This window comes from Sphaeramia orbicularis, chromosome 24 (genome assembly GCF_902148855.1).
Source record: "Sphaeramia orbicularis chromosome 24, fSphaOr1.1, whole genome shotgun sequence".
Classification (NCBI taxonomy): domain Eukaryota; kingdom Metazoa; phylum Chordata; class Actinopteri; order Kurtiformes; family Apogonidae; genus Sphaeramia; species Sphaeramia orbicularis.
In genome coordinates this window covers 42020501-42042886 of record NC_043979.1, presented here as the reverse complement: position 1 = coordinate 42042886, position 22386 = coordinate 42020501, and the positions used below count along the sequence as shown (strand labels likewise).

The following is a 22386-nucleotide window of genomic DNA, read 5'->3' as shown; positions in this document are numbered from 1 at the left end:
AGAAAGGCTATAATTTGTGCATAAAAAACCCACACTAATGCAGAAAATAAAGTGTTCAATGTGAAAACAAAGTCCTAAGGGAGTAACTACAGACTTAATGTGACCTAATGTGACCTCATGTGACCTAATATGCCCCCCCCCCAACCCCAGTCCCATGCTTCTAGAAAACTTCCCACTCCTTCCATGTGATTCCTTCCTCTCAGTCTGATCCATGACTCTGGACTCCATTGGATCTGTCTGAGTCTAGCGCGGGTCTTCTGTGGAGCCCATACATAGATCGTGTGTTTTACAGACGACTCACTCTTTAGCTGGAACATGAGCCTCCACATTTTACTGTTAAATTAATCACTGGTTGGTTCATCAGTGACCAGGAAGTAACATCAGCCATTTACGGCCTCAGATTTTAGAGTCTTCTAGCATATAATTATTCCCATATACACTATCATCAACACCAGTTTAATTTTTTTTAAAAATACATCCTGTGTCAAATTTGTTTATTATTTTATGTGTTAATTTTCACATATAGTGGATTATATTTCTAAATGCATATATGTTAAATGAAACCACCTCAATAAAATACAAAAACTGTAGGCAAACATTGTTCTGTTACATCTAAATGCAGTCAGTATTATGCAGAATTGTGTAGACATACTGCGACAGATACTTTACTACTCTACTTCTGCTAATACTACTACTACTACTACTACTACTACTTCTAATATTACTGTATTATGTAAGTGTGAATGTGAGAGTAAATGAATTATAGGTCAATAATGTAAAAGCGCTTTGGGTGATTGAAAAGTGCCATAGAAATCCAATCCATTATTATTATTATTATTATAATTAGTAGTAGTAGTAGTAGTAGTAGTAGTAGTAGTAGTAGTAGATGTAGTAGTATGATTATTGACATATTTGTTTGTTGTTGAGCCAGTTTTGCAACCTCTTTTCTCTTTCCTCTTTTCCTCGTGTCTTTGTTTTTGTCATTGTGTTTAGCTCGGTGTATTTTAATGTCTCCTTTTCCCTTCAAAAAATAAAATAAAATAACATGAAAATAAAATAAAATAAAATAAAATAGAAAAAATAAAACAAAACAAACTAAAATAAAATAACGTGAAAATAAAATAAAACTAAGCACACTAAACTAAACTAAAATAACATGAAAATAAAAAATAAAATAAAACAAAGCAAACTGAACTAAAATAACATGAAAATAAAAAATAAAAATAAAAATAAAAATAAAAATAAAAATAAAAATAAAAATAAATAAAATAAAATAAAATAAAATAAAATAAAATAAAATAAAATAAAATAAAATAAAATTCTGTTGCAGAGCTCTGATTTCGGGTCTGGAAACTTCCTCAGAGTGACCGCTCTGCGCCTGCGCCGCTTGGCTGCCGGGCTCCGTACTGGCACGCGGGCTTCGTTTCTACTGCGTTGATTGTTGTGGCTCTTCGTCATCCGGAGAAAGTTCCCCTCGCTCGCAGTTCTGCTTAATTTTGCAGCGATATTAAAGAAGTATGGCCGAGTCTCAAGAGGATAAGCTGTACAAGGCGGAATATGCCAAAAGCGGCCGCGCGTCTTGTAAGAAATGCAAGGATAACATCGCTAAGGACTCGCTGAGAATGGCTATCATGGTGCAGGTAACGAAGCCACGTCTGGAGGCTGGAAAACATGCTAGCTAGCATAACAGTATACAGGCTTTAACACATCAACCAGCAGGATAAGTCTATATTCTAAGTGTTAAAATATGGGTAAAAATGTGCTGCGATTTTTGGGGGTTTCAAATCTGTTAGGTTAAGGCCCTCGTTAGCATTTAAATGGCTGCATTGTCCATTGAATCTCACAAAGAGCCGCCTCCTTCTGCAACTGCAAATCACAAATGCACGTTAAAGCCTGCATCTGTGCAAAAACTAACAACAAGATCATCCCCAGCAGAAACTTTAATCAGATTATTTATTACGCACAATGCGGAGCTGCCCCACAGAGAATGCAGTAGCACACTTCATTAACTGAAGAGCCCTGTCTCCTTAAGTGACTTAACAAAATCTGAGTCCTGATTCATGGCCAGTGGAGCTGCTCCAGGTTTTCAGATACTTGACTTCTCCCTGTAAAGGCCAGACACAATGAATCATTACTTTTAGTGCATTTTCTCAAGCTGCGGGTTCAAGACTTAATGCACATTTATGGATAGTTCTGAGTGAGGAAATTGTCTTACTAACAGTGTAAGTGCTTTCTCGTGTAGTGCTGTGTCTGCTGTGAAATGTAGGACTGAGTGGGAGGGTGGGAGGGTACCAGAGCCACATGGGGACTGGGGAGATGATCTTCATTCATCCCACTAGGGGTAGCTACACTTTGTTTCTCCATTCACCCTTCTTTTTGAGATAAAAGTAACTGAAACAATTCAAAATGTTGTCTTATATTTAAGTCACATTTCATTGTTAACACTATACACTTGCATTTTTTGTGTCTTCTTTCTCAGTCACCCATGTTTGATGGAAAGGTTCCACACTGGCATCACTTTTCCTGCTTCTGGCAGCGAGCAGCAGCTCAGTCCACTGCTGATATCGCAGGGTTTTCAGATCTCCGATGGGAAGACCAGGAAAAAGTCAAAAAGGCTATTGAGAGCGGTGGAGCTGGAACCGGAGGTCAGTGCTTGACTAGTAACTTTTCATTTTTATCTAAAAATTATTGTTGCATACTATTTGTCATCATAAATGATAAGTAAATGTTTTATGTTATTACTGTTGTGACTTGAATGTTGCAGGGAAAGGGGATCAGAAAGGTGGAGCTAAAGGAGAGAAGACACTGAATGACTTTGCAGTGGAATACGCAAAGTCCAACCGTAGCACATGCAAAGGCTGTGAGCAGAAAATAGAAAAGGTTAGTGTACATTTAATATTTGCACCTTATAAAGCTGTCATAAAACTCTGTGCTGTGATTATAGTTGGAGTAATTAGGCCTGAACCATAAAACCAATCTGCTCATTTAAGTAAACACTATTCATATATCTTATGTTCCATTAATTACTTCCACTGCTGCAGCCTGTTGTAGTTTCATAAAGAACACAGACTCTACACACTGTTAATGTTTTACCTGTTGTAAAAAAACACACACTCATCTTGGGCAGCATGAAGTGGAGGATGCTGTAGTGGTGTCTTTGCAAAATAGTGTCAGCAAAGAACATGTTTTTTTTGCAAAATGTACAGGTGGGCAAGTGATCTGTGACACTATAATGACAAAAATCCTACAATGCACAAGAAAATGACACATAAAATAAATTGCTCAAACATTGCCATTTCACCATGTGACTGCAGCTCACAGGTTGCGTTTTTTTTTTTTTTTTAAACTTCATATAGCTAGAGAAACGTTAGCTGACTAATAATGAAAAGGAAGAGAATGCTGACTGAATTAGTCACCCTGTGCAGGATTTTTTTCAGTAAAACACTCCCTGTCCACCAACCTACAACTCTCATGGCAAAATATAAGATCTATAACTTTGTATTTTCCAAAATTGTGTCGGCAAATCATCTTATTAAAACCAGCCTCACCACACATCAAATCAACCACCAACAGTTCACTGAGTGCTGTGATTATTCATTGTTTGTCCTGACCATATTTCGCCACTGGCAGCAAGACAGCACATTACACAAAGTCAGGTTTAAATGGATTAAAATTAACACTTTTTGTCTGGACACTCTGAAGAATCTCTTAAACATAACCAATAGCTTAAGAAAAGCCTATGTAACGCTTTCTGTAAAATGCTGTAATTACACTGGTACTCGGGCTTTCTAAAATAAATATTAGCATGTTTGGACAGTTAAGTCTTTATTTATTTACATGGTCAGTACACTGTCTCTTAAAAGTAGATAATTTGATGAATTGTCCATGAATATGAGTAACTGTCAGTGCTTCACAGACATAAAACCATTTGAATTATTTATTTCCTTAAGTTTCCTACTTCACCATACTCACATACATGTCAGTTTGTTTATTCTTATTCACAGATAAGAACATCTGATCATGTGTCACTGTTGCATCTTCTTGCTTTTCTCTTAGGATCAGATTCGCATATCTAAGAAAACCATTGACCCAGAAAAGCCTCAGCTGGGCCTGATCGACCGCTGGTACCACACGGCCTGCTTTGTGAGTCGTAGAGAAGAACTGGTCTTCAAACCTGAATACAATGCCGCACAGCTGAAGGGTTTCAACGCACTACGGGCAGAGGACAAGGCGGAGCTTCAGAAGAGGCTCCCTGCTGTTAAATCTGAAGGGTGAGCCAAACAAGGTTTTTTTTTAGGTTGATTAGTTTAAACGCACATTAGAAATGTGGTGTCACAGGTATACAGGAGTCCGTTAGAGATGAGAATCGAGAACTGGTTCTTGTAGAGAGCCGGTTCTTAATAGCTCAGTTCCTTGGAATCGTTAGTCTACTTGCTTAACAATTCCACTTATGGGTTCCACAACATCATCACCTCAAACGCGTCATAACATCATTTCCGTATTTTGGTTCAAAAGTCTGTAAAGTCTGGTTGTATTTCACCAGTAAAGACAACATGAGGGCCATTTGCAACAGTTGCAGAGCTTTCATTACGACAAAGAGGGACTTAACTCCAACATGCAGAAATGCTTAATCACAGCATTCAATTAAACTGCATCAATGGATCGTTTTTGATGGGGGCGGTGACTCTAGAGGTGAGGCCTACAGCAGAGCATCCTCTGTCGCAGTTGCTAACAAACTCCTCAGGGTTCTATGGATACTGTTAACGTTGGCATCATTTGTGTCAGCATGCTTTCACTATTGTTTATGAATAATCTCTATGTCCTATAATTACATGTAGATGATGATGAGGCTGCAGCAGGTAGTTCTCACACTCCTTTAACTACCCCTTTAGAACCCTTTAGGAGTTTATTTCAAATCGAATGCAGAATGTTAGCATATATTTGATGTCAAAGACTTTATGCATTCAAGCCATTTGTACTATAGTTTATTTCCTAATCCAGTGAGAATCAATAGAGAATTGAATCGATAAGTGATATCGATAATGGAACTAAAAATGCTAAATTCTTATCAATTCCCATCCCTAGAATCTGTTCAGTTCTGGTGTGCGTTTCGGGCAGCGACGCCTCCTCTGTCGTCCTCTCTATCCCCCACTGTCCTGCAGCATAAGAAGATGGCCTTGAACGTGTCTCTGAACGTGGTCATTGTGTACGCGTACAGAAATGGGTTGACAGCAGAGTTCGCATGTGACAGGATGATGGCGGTGAGCAGGAGTTCAAATGGCACATAGCAGCGTGGGCACATCAGCAAGAAACAGTTAATTACATGGAGTGGGATCCAGCAGACTGCGAAAAGAAAGAGAACCAGGAAGAGAGACACCGCCATCTTCATCTCCCGCCGAATATTCGCTGCAGCCCTCATTTGTGCCTCCCCTTTGGCGCCTTGCTCAAATGCAATGCGTCGCACTTGCTGCTTGACTGTGTAGAAAATTCTGGCATAAATGATAGACATGATCACTAACGGTACGAGGAAACAAGCGAAGAAATGAAAGTAAACCATGTACGTCATATCCACCACAAAGACGAAGAAACAGTAGCCTGAGTCTGGAGGGGGCAGGTGCCAGCCCATCAGCGGCACAAGCCCGATGGTAATCGCCAGCAGCCATTTAGCGAGGATCACCAGCACGGCGTTGCGAGGCGTCATCAGCATCTGGTAGCGGAAGGGCATGAATATAGCCAAGTAGCGCTCGACAGCCACTGCCAGTAGGCTGAAGATGGAGTTCTGGGTGAACATTATCAACACACTCAACATAAGCAGACACAGGTGCAGGTTGTGATGTGGTAAACCGATGTCAGTGAGGATGGCACACGGAATGGCGATCGTACCGACACAGATGTCAGCCACTGCAAGCGACACCAGGAAGTAGTTGGTGACCGTGCGTAGTTTTCTGTTGATGCCCACAGCAACACAGACCAGTACATTTCCAACTGTGGAGAGAAAGGCAATGATGAGCTCAGCCGCCATGTACGCCATATTAGGGGACACCACCAGCACAGCAGGTGGAGGGGAAGTGGAGGAAGAGTAATTGGTGAAGTTCCAGGGAGATTGTAGGGATGACAGATCTGACGAGTTCTCTGTTTTCCGTAAAGAGTAGAGGTTCAGAGGCACATGGCCCGTTTCCATGGTGGTTCTAAAGACAAAAAAAACACATTTAGAAGTATCCTACCTGCTGTGTGGTCCTTATGTTGATCATACAGTATTGGACAAAAGTCTTAGTCCACCTTTAGCTTTGTTATTTTTGACGGTAGGGGGTTAATATGTAATTATTTTTTTCACTGTTTTATGCATGCAAGTAAAAGGCCAATGGAACTTGTCATCCATGGCGACAGATCTCATATTAACCCTTACACTTCCATGCGCAAAAGACTTTTGTTTTTCACAATTCAAATTAGCGTTGTTCGCTGAAGCATGAATACTGACCCAAGACACTGATATCAACCAAGGGAGAATTACATGGTCAATAAACACATATGACCAGAGTTTCAAAATATCTTTTTTGTTTTGTTGTTTTTTCTGAGAGTCTACTTTTTTCTGATACACCCTGTATTTCTCTTTCTCTATTCTTCAAGTACAATAAGAAAATACAAGAAATCTGTGCACAGCCTTAAAAGATGCACAAAAAACTGAACTAAATGGGTTATAAATTAAGATTAAAGTTACTATTTAATATGACCCCTGACCCCATGACAAGAAACCTGGTATAAAACATCAGAAAATTAATGCAGTGAATCTCATATTATCTGAACAAAAGGGTTAAAGACATGTTAAGAACTAGAGGAGATCACACTAAATACGACCTTTTCGGTTCATAGAAGCTGTCTTTTTTTTTGTTTTGTTTTTATTGCTGTACATACTTCACATATGTCCAGATTGGATCTTAATACAGAGACAGAAATGCATATGTGTGGACATTAGAACTTTACTAAACCAAGAAACCTAACGTTGGACTAGGACTTTTACATAGTACTGTATGTATAATAGCGCCGATTATGAGATTATCAATATTGTTATTTTATATATCTGATAAAATTAAGTTAGTTAGGTTGTGATGCAGCCACTTCTCTCTGAACGGTAGAAGAGTGTCACTTTCTACACCATAGTCTTGTGCTTTTGCATTGGAAATACCAATATAACGTTATATTTCAGGATGAAAATTAAGGTTTAATTTCTAAAAACATGACAACTATTTTATTTATTTACTTATTGGAAATTTCAGTTTACCAATTTGCTACTGGGAGCTCCTTGCATCTTTAGTTTGCAGATCATGTTGAAAGCTTTTCTTTCAGTTAAACATATACTTAAAGGAATTTCAGCATGCTGCGTTAAACATGCTGAAATTACTTTAGAGTAATTAGAGTTAGAGTTCATCTTAAGCCCTGTTATTGTAGTTTGTGCATGTTGCTGCTATAACCTTTGGACCTCTGGTGATTTGGAAATTAATCCCCACGTCTGTGTTTCATGCCATGTATTCACACCAGATAATCAATTTTTTTTTTTTTTTTTTTTTTTTTTAAACTCAAATTTACTGAAATTATTCCCCAGATTTAATGTCAAGGACAGACTCACCACTTACAGGGAACTGCTGAAAGACAGAAAAATGTTCCTACTGCAGCCGTCAACGTGTCGTCCATCCGTCTTTTCAAATGGCACTGTTCCGAGAGATTGAATTTTACTCTTTCTGTGAACATCCTTGCAATTATTGCGACTCGAGCCTCATGGATTTGCATCTCTGACACTTTTAAAACCTTGATTTATCATCACCAGCATAGCCTCCATCATCTTTGACCAGGAAATAGGCTGAATAAATGTCAGAGGTAACAAAAAATTATGCAAATCCTACCCGATTACAGAGATGTACATGGGACCTCTACATTCACAAGCCACAGATTCAAGACTTATTGCACATTTATGGATGGTTATTAATGGGGAAGTGTCTGATATGTACAAGTAAATTACTATTATTATCAGTGTAAGTTTTGTGTAGTACTGTCTGTAGTTAAATGTAAATGTAGGTTTCATATTTTTGCAGGACCTCTGCATTTGCTGAATTGTTGGAGGTCATTTGCAGTAGAATTTCACTAATATGCACAGGATTAAAATCACAGACGACATCCGCAATTAGTACAAATTACCACTGGTTATATTCAGGGTTTGTATGGGTGCCTGAAATCCTTGAAAATGCTTGAATTTCTATTTAAGTGCTTGAAAGTGCTTGCAATTCTAACTTTGTGATGTGATTTATTTTTAATATTAACTCTGCCAGGTTAGATGCCAAGCCAAAGCTACTTACAGAGAGGTGATACATTTTGAGAAATAAAACTTAATGTCAAAAAAGACCATTAGTAGGTGTTCTCAGGTCGACTCTAGGTAAATATTTATCTTAATCTTTGGTTCAGTGCAAGTGTTTCTGAAGAACACCAAGCGACTTCCCTTTTTTTGGATAAAACTTTATGTTCTCCTTTAAATTTCTAAAGTTTTCGCTATTATGAAACATAATTTTAGATGTATATAGCATAAAATACAATGTACATTGTGATAAAAACTGAAAAAAAAAATCATGACTAAATGTATTTGTGTAGATATGTATTTTATTCCATTGTTTAGGTGCTGTGCTGGAAAAATTTGAAAATGACCCTTAAAAGTGCTTGAATTTGACCTTGAAAAATGTGAATGAACCCTGTATATCAGTTTAGTGAGAACAGGGCTTTAATTTAAATTAAATGCAAAGAATAGGTATTGTTACTGGAAAAAATAACTTCTAATAAAAGTAAAGTAACTCACCTTCCTCTAGCAGTGAGAATCTACTCGATTAAAGTGTCATCATGTCCGTGGTATGATCATGACAGCAGCCATCCTCATACACCTGCTTTAAAACTAAAGGATGCTGTTTTATAGAAATCCCCTTCTTCCTCTTGATGTCAGTTTCCAGTCTCATAAGCCTTGTTTTGTTTTTCTTTACACTGTGACTTCACACTGAGGGTCCACATGTGTCCAGTTCAAAGCCTATGAATGTCTCAGAGCGTGTTTGCAGCAGTGAAAATGTCACAGGAGGGAGGTTGATGAATTTTTCCTGTCACGGCAGAATGGGTGATACTAACCCACTAGGGACTGGTGACATGTACAAGCAAGTTTGTGTTTGTGTCATTAACTGATTGAGCTTTAATGACCCGCTTAATGGATTAAGGTGTCGGACTCGGGCTTGTTAAGACTTTGTCCTTATTATTGGCTTGTGTCCCTTTTGGTCTCATTTAGGAAGTTTATGTGTATATGTTCATGTTTTTTCCATCCTGGATGTTTAACCCTTAGATGCACCAGTGTTTGGACCCTCCACTCTTCCATAAATGGGTTTTTATGCCACTTTTATCATTTTGTCATGTAAAAAATAATCATTTCTATTATATTTTAGTCCCCAAAAGAATGATTTCATGTTTGAAATATTTAAAAAAAAAAAAATTTTTTTCAACTTTTTTAACAATTTTAAAATGTTTTAAAAATATTTGTAACTTGAAAAAGCAAAGTATATTGTATATAATAGCAATAGAACAATGTCTGTTTTGTGAGTGAGTGAGTCCTTTGGTTCTGCTGTTGAATGAATGAATGAATGAATGCAGAATGAATCAAAGGTTCAGATGAAATTCTGTTGAAAATGAATGTGGGTCATTCTGATCAATGCATGGAAGGTTGGAGTAGTAATACAAAAACTACAATTTCAAAAAATCTTTAAAACGTAAAATAAAAAATGTAAGTGACATGATGTCAATAACATGTCTTTTGGGGAATACCAGGAATATGAAATATTATCAGCTTTTCATTACAAAGCTATTGCAAAAAAAAACAACCTCACCAGGTCCTTTTTGACCCACTTCTACATCTAAAGGTTAATAAAGTAAACAAAAGTTTGAAGACCTATTCATCACTTTGCTTTTCAGAAAGCGGAAAACTGATGAGCTGGATGGAGTATCTAAGAAACAAAAGAAAGAGGAAGAAGATGAGAAGAAAAAGCTAGATGAGCAGTTGAAGGTACTTTTTTACTTCCGATTTAAAATGAACATGACATTATGTTTATCTGAAAACAATGCTGTATGTGTCTCGTGTGCATCTACAGAACCAAAGCCAGTTGATTTGGGGAATTAAGGACAAGCTGAGGAAGTATTGTTCAACCAACGATATGAAGGAACTGCTGATCGCAAATGGCCAGGAGGTTCCATCTGGAGAGTCTAATGTAAGGCGGCCTCCTCTTGTTTCATTTTGTGTTGATGTTAAAAACCAACCGTGTATACTGCTGCTCCTGTTGGTTCTGACATGGCTGTGTGTTATTTTTGTGCTGATAGGTGGTCGACAGCCTGGCTGACGGCATGGCCTTCGGTGCACTTGAGGCTTGTAAGGAGTGTCACGGCCAACTGGTGTTCAAAGGTGATGCCTATTACTGCTCAGGGGACATCTCAGCGTGGACCAAGTGTGTGTTCAAAACCACAACACCAGTCCGCAAAGACTGGGTCATCCCTAAGGTACTGCTCATAACATTTCCTCTCACTTAAACCAGTATTAATTTTCTGCAGATAAATAGATAGGTAGATAGATGTACTTTACAGGGAATCTGGGAAATTGCAGCGGAGCAACAGCATTTGACATTTGACATTAAAAAATAGAATACAACAATAAAAATGCACTAAAGGACCTTTTTTTTTTTTTTTTTTTAAATATGTATATATTTATGTTTTAAATATTACAGCAAAACCAGTAGTTGTATTTTTTGCAGGGCATTATGTACCACGTGTAATACCATGTAGTAATTCATAGGTAAGTGATTCAGCGTTTCAGTCAGTGAGCCCGTTTACACTCACACTACAACACTGAGCATAATATGATATGGTTTGTCAGATTACTGCTGTAATCTGATTGAGAAATCGGATTAACACGCCTTGATTTCTCCCCAATATTCTGATGTCTTCATGCGTGTATGCCTGTAAATCTGATTTATTTTGCTCTTTTACACCTGCACATGTGTAAAAACAATTAAATCGTAGAAAGCAGAAGTTATGTAGTCAAACATGAGCGGACGACAATAACAGGAACTTTATGTTTAGCTTCACTACATAAGTACATAAACTGAAAGACATCCGATAATGGACGGAAACATCTAACAGGGTTTTTCAATTATCGCGTGTGAACATTTCAGATCAGATCATTACAATTATCTGATCATTCCCAGTTATCGGATTTTTACGGTCATGTAAATGGTAAAAGTGTTTGGCATTGTGCCTCAAATCAACAAGTGTCGTTGCCATCACTGTGCTGTTAAGATTCCCTAAAAAGAGCAGCTGAGTATAGGACACAAACAAATTTCTACATCATTTTAGGAGTTCCACGAAGTTCCATTCCTGAAAAAATTCAAGTTCAAGAGACAAGACAGGATGTACCCCAAGGAGGCCCCTCCCCAAACGCTGACCACAGCCAAGTCTGAACCCCGGGCGAGTGCATCCAGCGCCCCCCCTCTGCCCATGTCAGAGGGAGCTCCTGCAGGTTAGAGAAACCTACAGCCATATGTGGATTTTATATCATTACGGAACACATTAAGTCAGTTGATGACAGTAATAAAACAGTGGTTTAAATCATTTGCAGACATCCATATCCTCCTGAGACCTAGGAAAGTAAAGGTTTTGGCTTTTTTACATTACATAATTGTCTTGATTGGAAACAGCAGAATGCAACAGCTTTTTCAGATACATTTATTTATTTACAGGGTACCTGCGGGGTCTTAAAAGTCTTGAATTTACAAATCTGCCTTTAGTACCTTAAAAAAAGTCTTCAAAAGGTATTACTTTTGGTATGGTAGGTCTTAAGTTATAATACCATGAACTTGTTCTCTGTATTGCATTTAAATGTGTCTGGGAAATGTCCGAGCTGCAAAGAAAGTAACGTTAGTCAACTCAATTCCACCCGTTCCAACCCGACAATTTATATTGAAATTGGGAGCCAATTTTCACTAACTTTGAAGAAGTGAAAAGTAAGCGTGGGGAAGTACAAATTTAAGAGTGCCTGGTTGGAGAAATGACCTTTCTCAACTGGGTTGACACAAGTTTTCCTAAATTCTATGACTCACACATTTTTACCAGTATGACTGTGAAATGGGCATTAAATTTTGTGCTAAGTAGTCTTAAAAAGACTTAAATTTAACTTGTAGAAACCTGTTGGAACCCTGATTTACGAAATGTTCTTTGCAGTGGACAGTGTTGTTTTTCTTTTTTTTTTTTTTTTAAGTAAAGCTGTGGAACTCTTGTCCCCTGCAGAGGACAAAAATGCATTGCTTGGTCTCAAGAGGATAAGGTATTATAACTATTGTGAATGAATAGGATCAATAATGTAAAGCGTTTGGGTGCCTTGAAAAGTGCTATAGAAATCCAATCCATTATTATTAATGTGACTGAAAAATGGCTTTATAACCTGAATTTGTGTTTGTGCCATAGACAAACCTCTTACTGGTATGAAGCTGTTGGCTGTTGGAAAGTTGAGCAAGAACAAGGATGATCTAAAGGTTGCGGTGGAGGAGCTGGGTGGAAAAATAACTGGTACAGCCACCAAAGCCTCTCTCTGCCTGAGCACTAAGAGTGAGTGACCAATTTATAAAAGGAGAATTGATACAGCGGGTTGTGCTGAATCAGCCGGAAATCTGTCTGATTTTTGGTCTATAATGTCACATCTCTGATATGTTTTCACAGAGGAAGTGGAGAAGATGAGCAAGAAAATGGAGGAAGCGCGGGACGCTGGCGTACGCGTGGTGTCTGAGGACTTTCTCACAGATATAAAGTCGTCAGGCAAAGCCCTCCAGGAACTGGTGTCCCTCCACGCCATTTCACCCTGGGGTGCCGAGGTCAAAGTTGAGGCTCAGGCTCCGTCTGCGGCCTCCAAATCTGGAGCGTCGGCTACCAAGAGCACAGGAAGAGTAAAAGAAGAGGAAGGTGAAGACTGGATATTTCTGTTTTACGTGGATGTTTGTGCACAAGAATCCTACTGTTTACATCAACATATAGTATGTGCAGAAGTCCAAGGTCAACTCTAGCTTTGTCCTTTTCAGGGTTTGAATGAGTTTAGATCTTTATTTATCAGTTTATTTAAGAGGAAAAACATGAAAATGTAGTAAATATGTACATAATATTGAAATACAAAAAAAAAAAAAATCAGACATAAATGGTATCTACTGGTAAATTCAGTATTTAGTGTGGCCTCTGCTTGGATGTTGTACATGGTGAGCTCTTTTGCATCGACTCTGGACATTTTCCTAAATCATCTTGTGGTATATTTTACCAACATTCCCTCAGAACATCCCAAGGTTTTTCCTCAGATTTGAGATGTCTTTTATTCTGCATCTCTGTGCAGAACATCCATATCATCCGCTTCTATAATCATATTTTTTCTTTATTTTTTACTGCATATTTCCTGTATGTTACAGTTGTATGTACAGTCACAGAAAAAATTATTAGCCCACCATTGTTTTCTTCAAATTCTTGTTCATTTTAATGCCTGGTATAACTAAAGGCACATTTGTATGGACAAATATAATGATAACAACAAAAATTGCTCATAAGAGTTTAATGTAAGAGCTGATATCTATCCATTTTCCATGGTTTTCTTGATAATAACCAAAATCACTTCAGTTCTTACATCAATATCTATGGCATTGTACTGCCAAAAACAGTGCTTTTAGGCATTCCATGTTTTCTTTTCTGTTTGTTTTAGTCGCATATACACACAAGAGTTAGAACTTGATTGCATAACCATTGTTTTTGATGAATTTTGATAGTCTAATAATTTTTTCCGCGACTGTATGTTGATACAGACTGAGAAATGCATAAATATGGTCATTATAGCATTGCGAAAACAGCAAACCTAATGGTGCCTTAAGACTTTTCTCTCATTCTAAAACCTTAGTCTCTACTAAAATATGTACTGTTTTATTGCAGGTGGAAGCAAAGCCAAGAAGATGAAACTAACAGTCAAAGGAGGAGCTGCTGTGGATCCAGACTCAGGTAAGTTTCCATTTACATCATTTGTTATATACAGACACCAGGCACTTTATTTGAGTTGCATGTGTGCTAAGTTCTCTTGTATTTTTGGTTTCTTCTTCTTCTGACCATGTTAATATGTTAGGTTTGGAAAACAGCGCTCATGTTTTGGAGCAGAGTGGGAAGATGTACAGCGCAACTTTGGGTCTTGTGGACATTGTCAGAGGAACGAACTCTTACTACAAACTGCAGCTGCTGGAGGATGATGTACAGAAACGGTCAGTAATGCTAAGAAACTTTCCTGCTACTTTAATAATACTTGCACGGAGCAACTGTAACATACAATAATTTCACCTGGTATTCTGATTCTGATAAAATTATTTTGTACAATGTGTTCAAAGAAATAATGAAAGGTGGTAAAGGTCAGTTAAAAACCATCAGATATGAAGATTATCATCTGGTCCTGCTGTCTCCACCACCAGATACTGGGTGTTCAGATCATGGGGCAGAGTGGGAACCACCATTGGAGGTAACAAACTCGACAAGTTCCACGACAAGAACTCCGCCATGGACAATTTCCTTGGCGTGTACAAGGAAAAGACGGGCAACAATTGGGGGTCCACTAACTTCACTAAGTATCCCAACAAGTTCTACCCTCTGGAGATCGATTACGGACAGGTACGCACAACACAAGCAGAAATTCAGAAGGGAAAGATGTTTCAGTTTGTGTGTCTGACTGGCTTTTGTTGCTGTCCATCAACAGGATGAGGAAGCAGTGAAGAGGCTGACGGCTACTGCTGGTACAAAGTCTAAACTGGGCAAACCTGTTCAGGAGCTCATCAAGATGATTTTTGATGTTGAGAGCATGAAGAAAGCCATGGTGGAATTTGAAGTAAGATTATATGCAAACCTGTGAGAGTAAAAAAATGTAGTTTGTCTTTAGACTAAATCAGACTCATGTTAGTTCAGGGGTCATATAAAGTCCAGTATAATCTCAAATAGGCTGGACCAGACAGAAAAAAGTAAAATTACATTATGAAAATGTAATGAAAATAAATCTACAAAGTATCGCTTAAAAAATAGGAATAACATGAATCTAAAGAAAAATAAGTGCAGTTTTTACAATATTATTCCTCAGTCCCTCAGCGATCATTTACACATGTGCATTACAACTTACATTACATTTACAAATACACAAAAGATTTAGTAACAGGCAGAATATAGTTAAAATTGCACTTATTTCTCTTAAGATATTTCAGATTCATATTTGTTCAAGTTATTCACATTTATTGTGAAGGGATAATTTGTTAATATAAACATTTTCATGTAGTTTAACTTTCTTTTTTTTTTACACTAAAATGAAAAGAAAAATTTGAAGTTATTATAATAATATTTTACTGGTCTGACCCACTTGAGATCGATTTGGCCTGTATGTGACCCCTTAACTAAAAAAAAATAAACTGACACCCTCAATTGCTAATATCTTCAGTGTAATTTTGGTATTTCACAAATTCATTCCTCTGGTCAGATTGGACCCTTGAGCGGGCCAGTTATTCGGCACCCCTGGTCTAAATCTATGATGTGCTCAAGCAGTAATGTTTTTCTTTTAACCAAGACAATTAGGTTTCCATTTTATTACTTTCTTGGAGATTTTCAGCAGAGGATTAAATGTTTAGAAAATATAGGACCCATATTTCTTAGAGGCTCACTTTCTCCTCCTGTTTACAGATAGATCTCCAGAAGATGCCCCTTGGAAAGCTGAGTAAGAGGCAGATCCAAAGTGCCTACGCTCTGCTCACTGAAGTACAGCAGGTCAGTATTTCAACGATGACGGTAACAATATTCATCATTTGTATCATGGTTCATCTTCACAGGGCTCTTGAACATATTCTGTTACAGATTTGTTCTCTTTAGTCCAGTTTAGACAAAACTTAAGGCTGCTTGCACATATGGAAAGCCTTCTCATGTAAAATGTTATATGACTGATTTTGTAATTAATTAGTATTGCTTATTACTTTGTCATAGGCTGTGTCAGATTGTGTTCCTGAGGCTCAGATACTGGATCTCTCAAATCGCTTCTACACTCTGATACCCCACGACTTTGGAATGAAGAAACCCCCACTGCTTAACAACCTGGATTATATTCAGGTAACGAAGGAAATGCACATTATCCTATAGAGTCACTGAAAACCCAGCAAGTGTGCAATAAAGGTTAACGTCACTATTTAGTGTGACCTCTGACCTCGTGACAAGAAGCAGCACAAACAATTAGAAACATCTGACGTGTTTTATGAAAGCTGGTATAAAATATAATACAATGAATGCAATAAATCTCATATTGTCTGAACAAAAGGCTTAAAGACCTGTTAATAATAATATCCATGTGGTCACTGTCCAGGCTAAGGTTCAGATGTTGGACAACCTGTTGGATATCGAAGTGGCATACAGTCTGTTGAGAGGAGGGGCCCAGGACAACGAGAATGATCCTATCGACATCAACTATGAGAAACTCAAAACCAAGATTGAGGTAAGGGATGGTGGTCTGGATAGTCATTTTTTTCCAGAAGGTTGGCTTGTCTGTGTGTGAAAAGGAAATATACGGTACAGTGCAAAAGTCTTAGGCCACCTCTAGGTTTTTTTTTAATTTTTTTTTTTTCTGCAGGGTTGAAATGGGCATACGTATTTATTTATCATTCTCAAGAAAACACATGAAATATGTGTACAGCCTTAAAAGACAAACAAAAAATGTAACTAAATGGGTTGTAAAGGTTAATGTCACTATTTTGTGTGACCTCTGACCTCATGACAAGAAGCAGCATAAACGATTAGAAACATCTGACATGTGTTTTATGAAAGCTGGTATAAAATATAATAAAATGAAAGCAATAAATCTCATATTGTCTGAACATAAGGCTTAAAGACATGTTAATTGCAACCAGAGGTCACACTGAATAAATACTACCACTTTGGTTTATAGAAGCTGTTTTTTCGCTGAAAATTTTATTACTGTACGTATGTCCAGATTAGATCATAATACAGAGACTGAGAAATGCATATGTGTGGTCATTAGAACTTTAATAAACCAACAAACCTAATGTAGGAACAGGACTTTTACATAGTACAGTATGTATAATAGCACCAATTATCAGATTATCATCAGTTATTTTATTTATCTGATAAAATACATTAAGGTAGTGAGGTTGTGATGAAGCCATTTCTCTGAACAGTCGAAGAGTGTGTCTCTTTCTACACCATAGTCTGGTGCTGTTGCATTGGAAATACCAATATAAACTCATATTTCAGGATGAAAATTACAGTTTAATTTTTAAAAACATATGGAAAGTATTTTGTTTATTTACTTATTAGAAATTTCAGTAACCAAATTGCTTCTGGGAGCTCATAGCATCTTTAGTTTTCAGATAATGTTGAAAGCATCTCTTTTAATTAAACATATACTTAAAGTCATTAAAAGTCTCTTAAGCCCTGTTCTAGTTCGTGCACAGGGCTACTATATCGTGTAACTATCTATACTGTAACAAACGTAATGTTGGACTAGGTTTTTGCATTGTACTGTTTGTGAAAATTAATGTATTCATGTGTGTATTATTTCACAGGTTGTTGACAAGGCTACAAACGAGGCTGAGGTCATTATGCAATACGTCAAGAACACGCATGCTGCTACCCACAACACATACACACTGGAAGTACAAGAAGTAAGTGGTTTAAATGGAAAGTGGACAAAAATCTGTGTAATTCTTTTTTCGTACACATGTGCTATATCACACACCTCATGCTTTTCCACTTTTAGATCTTTAAAATCAACAGAGAGGGAGAATACCAGCGTTATCGGCCCTTCGAGGAGCTCCACAATCGGCAGCTGCTGTGGCACGGCTCACGCACCACCAACTACGCTGGTATCTTGTCTCAGGGTCTTCGCATCGCTCCTCCAGAGGCTCCAGTGGTGAGCGTTGTTTCTGAGTTTGTTGTTTGTTTACATGCATCAAACCATAAGCCATGCAATGATATGTTCTCTCTCAGATAACGCTATTGTTTTCCTCTGTCATTACCAGACTGGTTACATGTTCGGTAAAGGTGTGTACTTTGCTGACATGGTGTCGAAGAGCGCCAACTACTGTCACACATCTCAGTCGGACCCTGTTGGTCTTCTACTGCTGGCTGAAGTTGCCCTCGGTAACATGTGAGTGTCTACGTCCTAAAGGATACGTGTATACACTTAGATAACAATGGTTCCTCATGCCTGTTGTCAAAATGAATATCGTGGATGGTTTACAACATTAATAAATCTCCATTTCTTTAATTCAGGCACGAACTGAAGAAGGCGTCCCACATTACAAAACTACCGAAAGGCAAACACAGTGTTAAAGGTGAGAAATAAAGTGTTTTTAATGTTGGCAGCTAACATTAATAGACAGCATGTTCTAAGAAGAAGGAAAAAAATGTGCAATTACCCTACAATGTAGTTACAGTCCATTTACTGGTTAATGGTTTAACCTGTTCCTTCCCACCTACTTTGTGTTAATGTTCATATATTTACCACACCAAGTTCCAAGGCTTATAACCTGGCAAAACAAAATTAAGACATTTTTTTTATTTTTTTCCACCCTACCACTCCGCCCGCCTCTATTAACCTGAGTCATGGGGCAGTCACCATCTCCCTACCAACCATCTCCGAAAGGCGCCGTTGTGCCCAGCCAATAGCAGAGGGCTCAAAGAATAGCCTTACCTGGGTCCTATTTATACCCCTGTTGATGATGTCACACAGTCATTGATGATGTCACAAAGTCACTAATTACTAATGTCATTGATGATGCCACATGAACTGAATCATTTCAATGTAATGCATGTATGTTGCATTGAAATATTCAGGAGTAGTACACACAGTGGGTACATTGAGGAGTACTCAAAGTATTACTTGGGTGTAGTACATGCAAGCTTTATGTATACATCTTTATTTAATTTACTTAACATAATTAGTTCATATGCACTTTTAGTTTCATTTAGTTTACACCCATAGTTCTCATACATCGATATTTTTATCTTTACATTATTAGATCATTCACGACTTTAATTTATTTTGTGTCACTGGTTCACCCGCATTTTTAGGGTCAACTCATTCCCTCAATAAACACCATAAGTAGCATCAAATTACTTGTTTTCTGTTATTTAGTTATCACTTGTTCATAGTTTTATTTATTTTTAATTAAGTTGAGTTTTGTGAATTTATGTTGTGAATCTATATGTGTCTTATGTTTAATTAGGTTTATGTCATTAGTTCATGCACATCTTTACTTTCATTCAGTATGTCATTACTTCATACATGTCTTTAGTTTCATACCTGATATAGTTTCATTATATTTCATTATACCTGGTATATCTATATACCAGGAATTCCATCCATCCAAGATTTTTGTCCAACCAATTTCTCGAAGACAATTCACCCGATTCATTTCAAATTTGACACGTTCTTCACCACCAGGAGAGGCACAGTTTGAAGGCTGAATTTCAATCAATCAATCAATTAATTAATTAATTAAGCTTGTATTGGTTTGACTGAACTACCCAAAATAGACAGTTATTTAGTTTAATCTAGTTTACAATTATCTTTCATTTCAATTTCTAAATGAATCCTGGGTAGGCAGGGTATCTTTGAGCAGGAGGGGCAAAGTGTTGTGCGACCTGGTGGGGGTATTGGTATTCGCCACCTACTTCTTCACTTGTAGAAACTTTAATGTATTTGATACAGAATGGCATCTGGATCAGTGACGATCCGATGGGAATGGAGAGGTTAAAGGCTGTAAAAAAGAGGGTTATGGTATAGACATGATATAAAGTGTAGAGAGCTTTATTCATTTGTTTTTTCTCTTCTTTTGCAGGTTTGGGTAGGACTGCACCCGATCCAAATGCTACTGTCGCTTTAGATGGGGTACAAGTGCCTTTGGGAAAAGGAGTTCACACAAACATTGATGACACGAGTCTACTGTACAACGAGTATCCTTTGACTATAACATCATGGCTTTTGGTTTTGATGTTCATACTGTAATATGATTTTTCCTGTTGTGTCATATAATTAAATGTTTTAATACAAGCACATAAACAAGCACTTAAAATGGCAAATCTAAAACAATCTAACAGTCTGAAATCAGTGTGTCTCATGAATAATTTAATAAAGCAGAACAATGAAAGTATTATTTTTCTACCGCTTAAACACACTGAACAAGACGAAGAAGAGCAAAAATAAAGGTCACATTATGAAGCAATGATTATAAATTCCATCTTGCCTTTGCTGTTTTCTGATTATAACTTAGTTTTGTACAAATAAGCTAATGCTATCAGCTACATTGTTTAGTGTTACGTTGAAATGATTCCAACTGGAAATGCATGGCCCAGAGTTTAACAGGTTATGGTGCTGTTGATATGAACAAAGATTCATTTAGATGCAAAGATGCTGCAGCGCACACCCCTTTAATGATATGAAACAGTTCACTTCGTGTCTCCTAAGCAACTGTAGCCATAAAAACACTTAGTACTTTATTTTACAAATCATGTTTTATTTTCCTGCTTGTTTTTACCTCATTCAGATGAGGTTTGCGTTACTAAATCCTGTGATTTGGTGAGACAGAGACAAACCTAATCAGTTTTCTCCTGATGATGAATATTCAAGACATATGCCTTGTGCAAAATGGGTCCAGTATTTCTACCACCCTTACACACACTCTTTTTCTTTTATTCTTTGTTTATATTTTTGTTGTACTTTGTATATTATTGTTTTATTACTATTGTCTTTCTTTATGCTAATGCTGTAATGAGGTTAGATTAATTTTATAAGCCCCAAAGGGTTTTCTGATCTCACCTGCACAATTTGTTTCTTTGTTTGTCCTTTGCTGATGTTTAATTTCTTGTTGTGTGCAAAATAAGTAAAATTTTAAAAAATTATTGGGGAGGCTTTAGAGAGAAAGAATTGGTCAAAATCTTTGAATAACTTCTCCCATTGGAATGAATTAGAGAGTGAAGAAATCATGTGAGACCGAAACAGGAAATTATGCCGCTATGAACTATCTTGTTTTTAAGCGTTTGTAATATAATTTTTTGTCCTAGCTCAAGTCTTTTATACTATATTATCTGAATATTTTTATTCCCAAATCTGTAGATTATTTAAAATGCTTCCCATTTTGTTTGAATTGCAATTATATGACCTCTGTTTATCTTAACCACTGCTCCTCCAGATACATTGTGTATGACGTAGCGCAGGTGAACCTGAAGTATCTCCTGAAGATCAAGTTTAACTACCAGACGTCCTTGTGGTAAGAGGGTTGTGTCCAAACCCTCTAGAGTGAAAATCAAGACCACTGTTGCCTCCAAATGTCTGGGCTTATTCTCTGCAACAGAAGATGCTTAGGAAAGGAGTGATGCTGTACCATGCTTTACGATGGTCTATGGAAATCTTCTCTAGTCACTTTATTGCTTTTCATCAGGTGTACTAGCCTTCAGTAGTGTTGTATTAGGTACTTAAATACCTTCACCAGATCTATTCTAAGACTGAAACAGAAACCACAACTCAGTATGGACATTAAAATATAATTAATACAAGGTAAAAATGTTTTGGTTTAAAAAAAAAAAAAATCAGAAAATGTTTTCTGTTTTTACAAGTGGTTACCTTGAATTTAAGGATCTTATTCTTTATAAATCTGTAGTTCATAAGGGATAGCACTGCAAGTTTAGAATGAGTATTGTGAACTACCAAACCTGCAAACATTCAGAAAACTGTCATATTTTCCTTTGATTCCCAGCGGAATAGCCACTAAAGTGAACACTTCGTAGACTGTTGGGTTCAAATACTGTATGTGGTTTGACCTGTATATACTTATTTTGTTGTTTGTCTCAAGCTGTCTTCCTTGAAAAGAAAATTAAAAAAAGAAAAGCCAAAAAAATTGTTAGTGTTTATTAGGACTCTGTAAAAGATGCAACAAAAGGGCACGCAGTTTTCATAGTTTTTTTTTTCCCTGCTTACCTCAGACAAAATAAAACAGTGAGTGCTCTGGAAAAACATGCTTGTGTGTGTGTGTTTTTTTTTTTCACCAATTAATCTGGTATACTGCATTTGGTTTATTTATTTGACAGCACCTAAGAGAAAGGTGATACTTTACTTACTCTAAGGGATATATCCTTTTGCCCTGTCAGCTTTTCAACAGGCCAAAGGTCACATTAAGGTGTCAATGTCAGAATTTAACTGGTGTGTTGGTTAAAGGGGTTAAGCACACTGGAGTAATGACTCGTGTTGATTTCAGGGTCTCAGAAGTGTCTTAT

The 22386-nt window shown here is 37.3% G+C and overlaps 1 protein-coding gene across 1 annotated transcript; it reads left to right on the top strand.

Moving 5' to 3' along the window:
- The first annotated feature begins 1400 nt into the window (after positions 1-1400).
- Positions 1401-22120, top strand: parp1 (poly (ADP-ribose) polymerase 1). The gene is made up of 23 exons (XM_030128887.1): positions 1401-1640; positions 2480-2645; positions 2765-2880; positions 4057-4271; positions 9988-10078; positions 10164-10280; positions 10390-10566; positions 11419-11581; positions 12526-12666; positions 12778-13017; positions 14020-14085; positions 14207-14339; positions 14544-14739; positions 14825-14953; positions 15790-15873; positions 16087-16209; positions 16460-16588; positions 17676-17774; positions 17870-18022; positions 18132-18259; positions 18385-18446; positions 19956-20070; positions 21306-22120. The coding sequence occupies exons 1-23, from the start codon at positions 1518-1520 to the stop codon at positions 21385-21387; spliced, it is 3048 nt and encodes a 1015-aa protein (XP_029984747.1). The 5' UTR covers positions 1401-1517; the 3' UTR covers positions 21388-22120.
- The last annotated feature ends 266 nt before the right edge of the window (positions 22121-22386 follow it).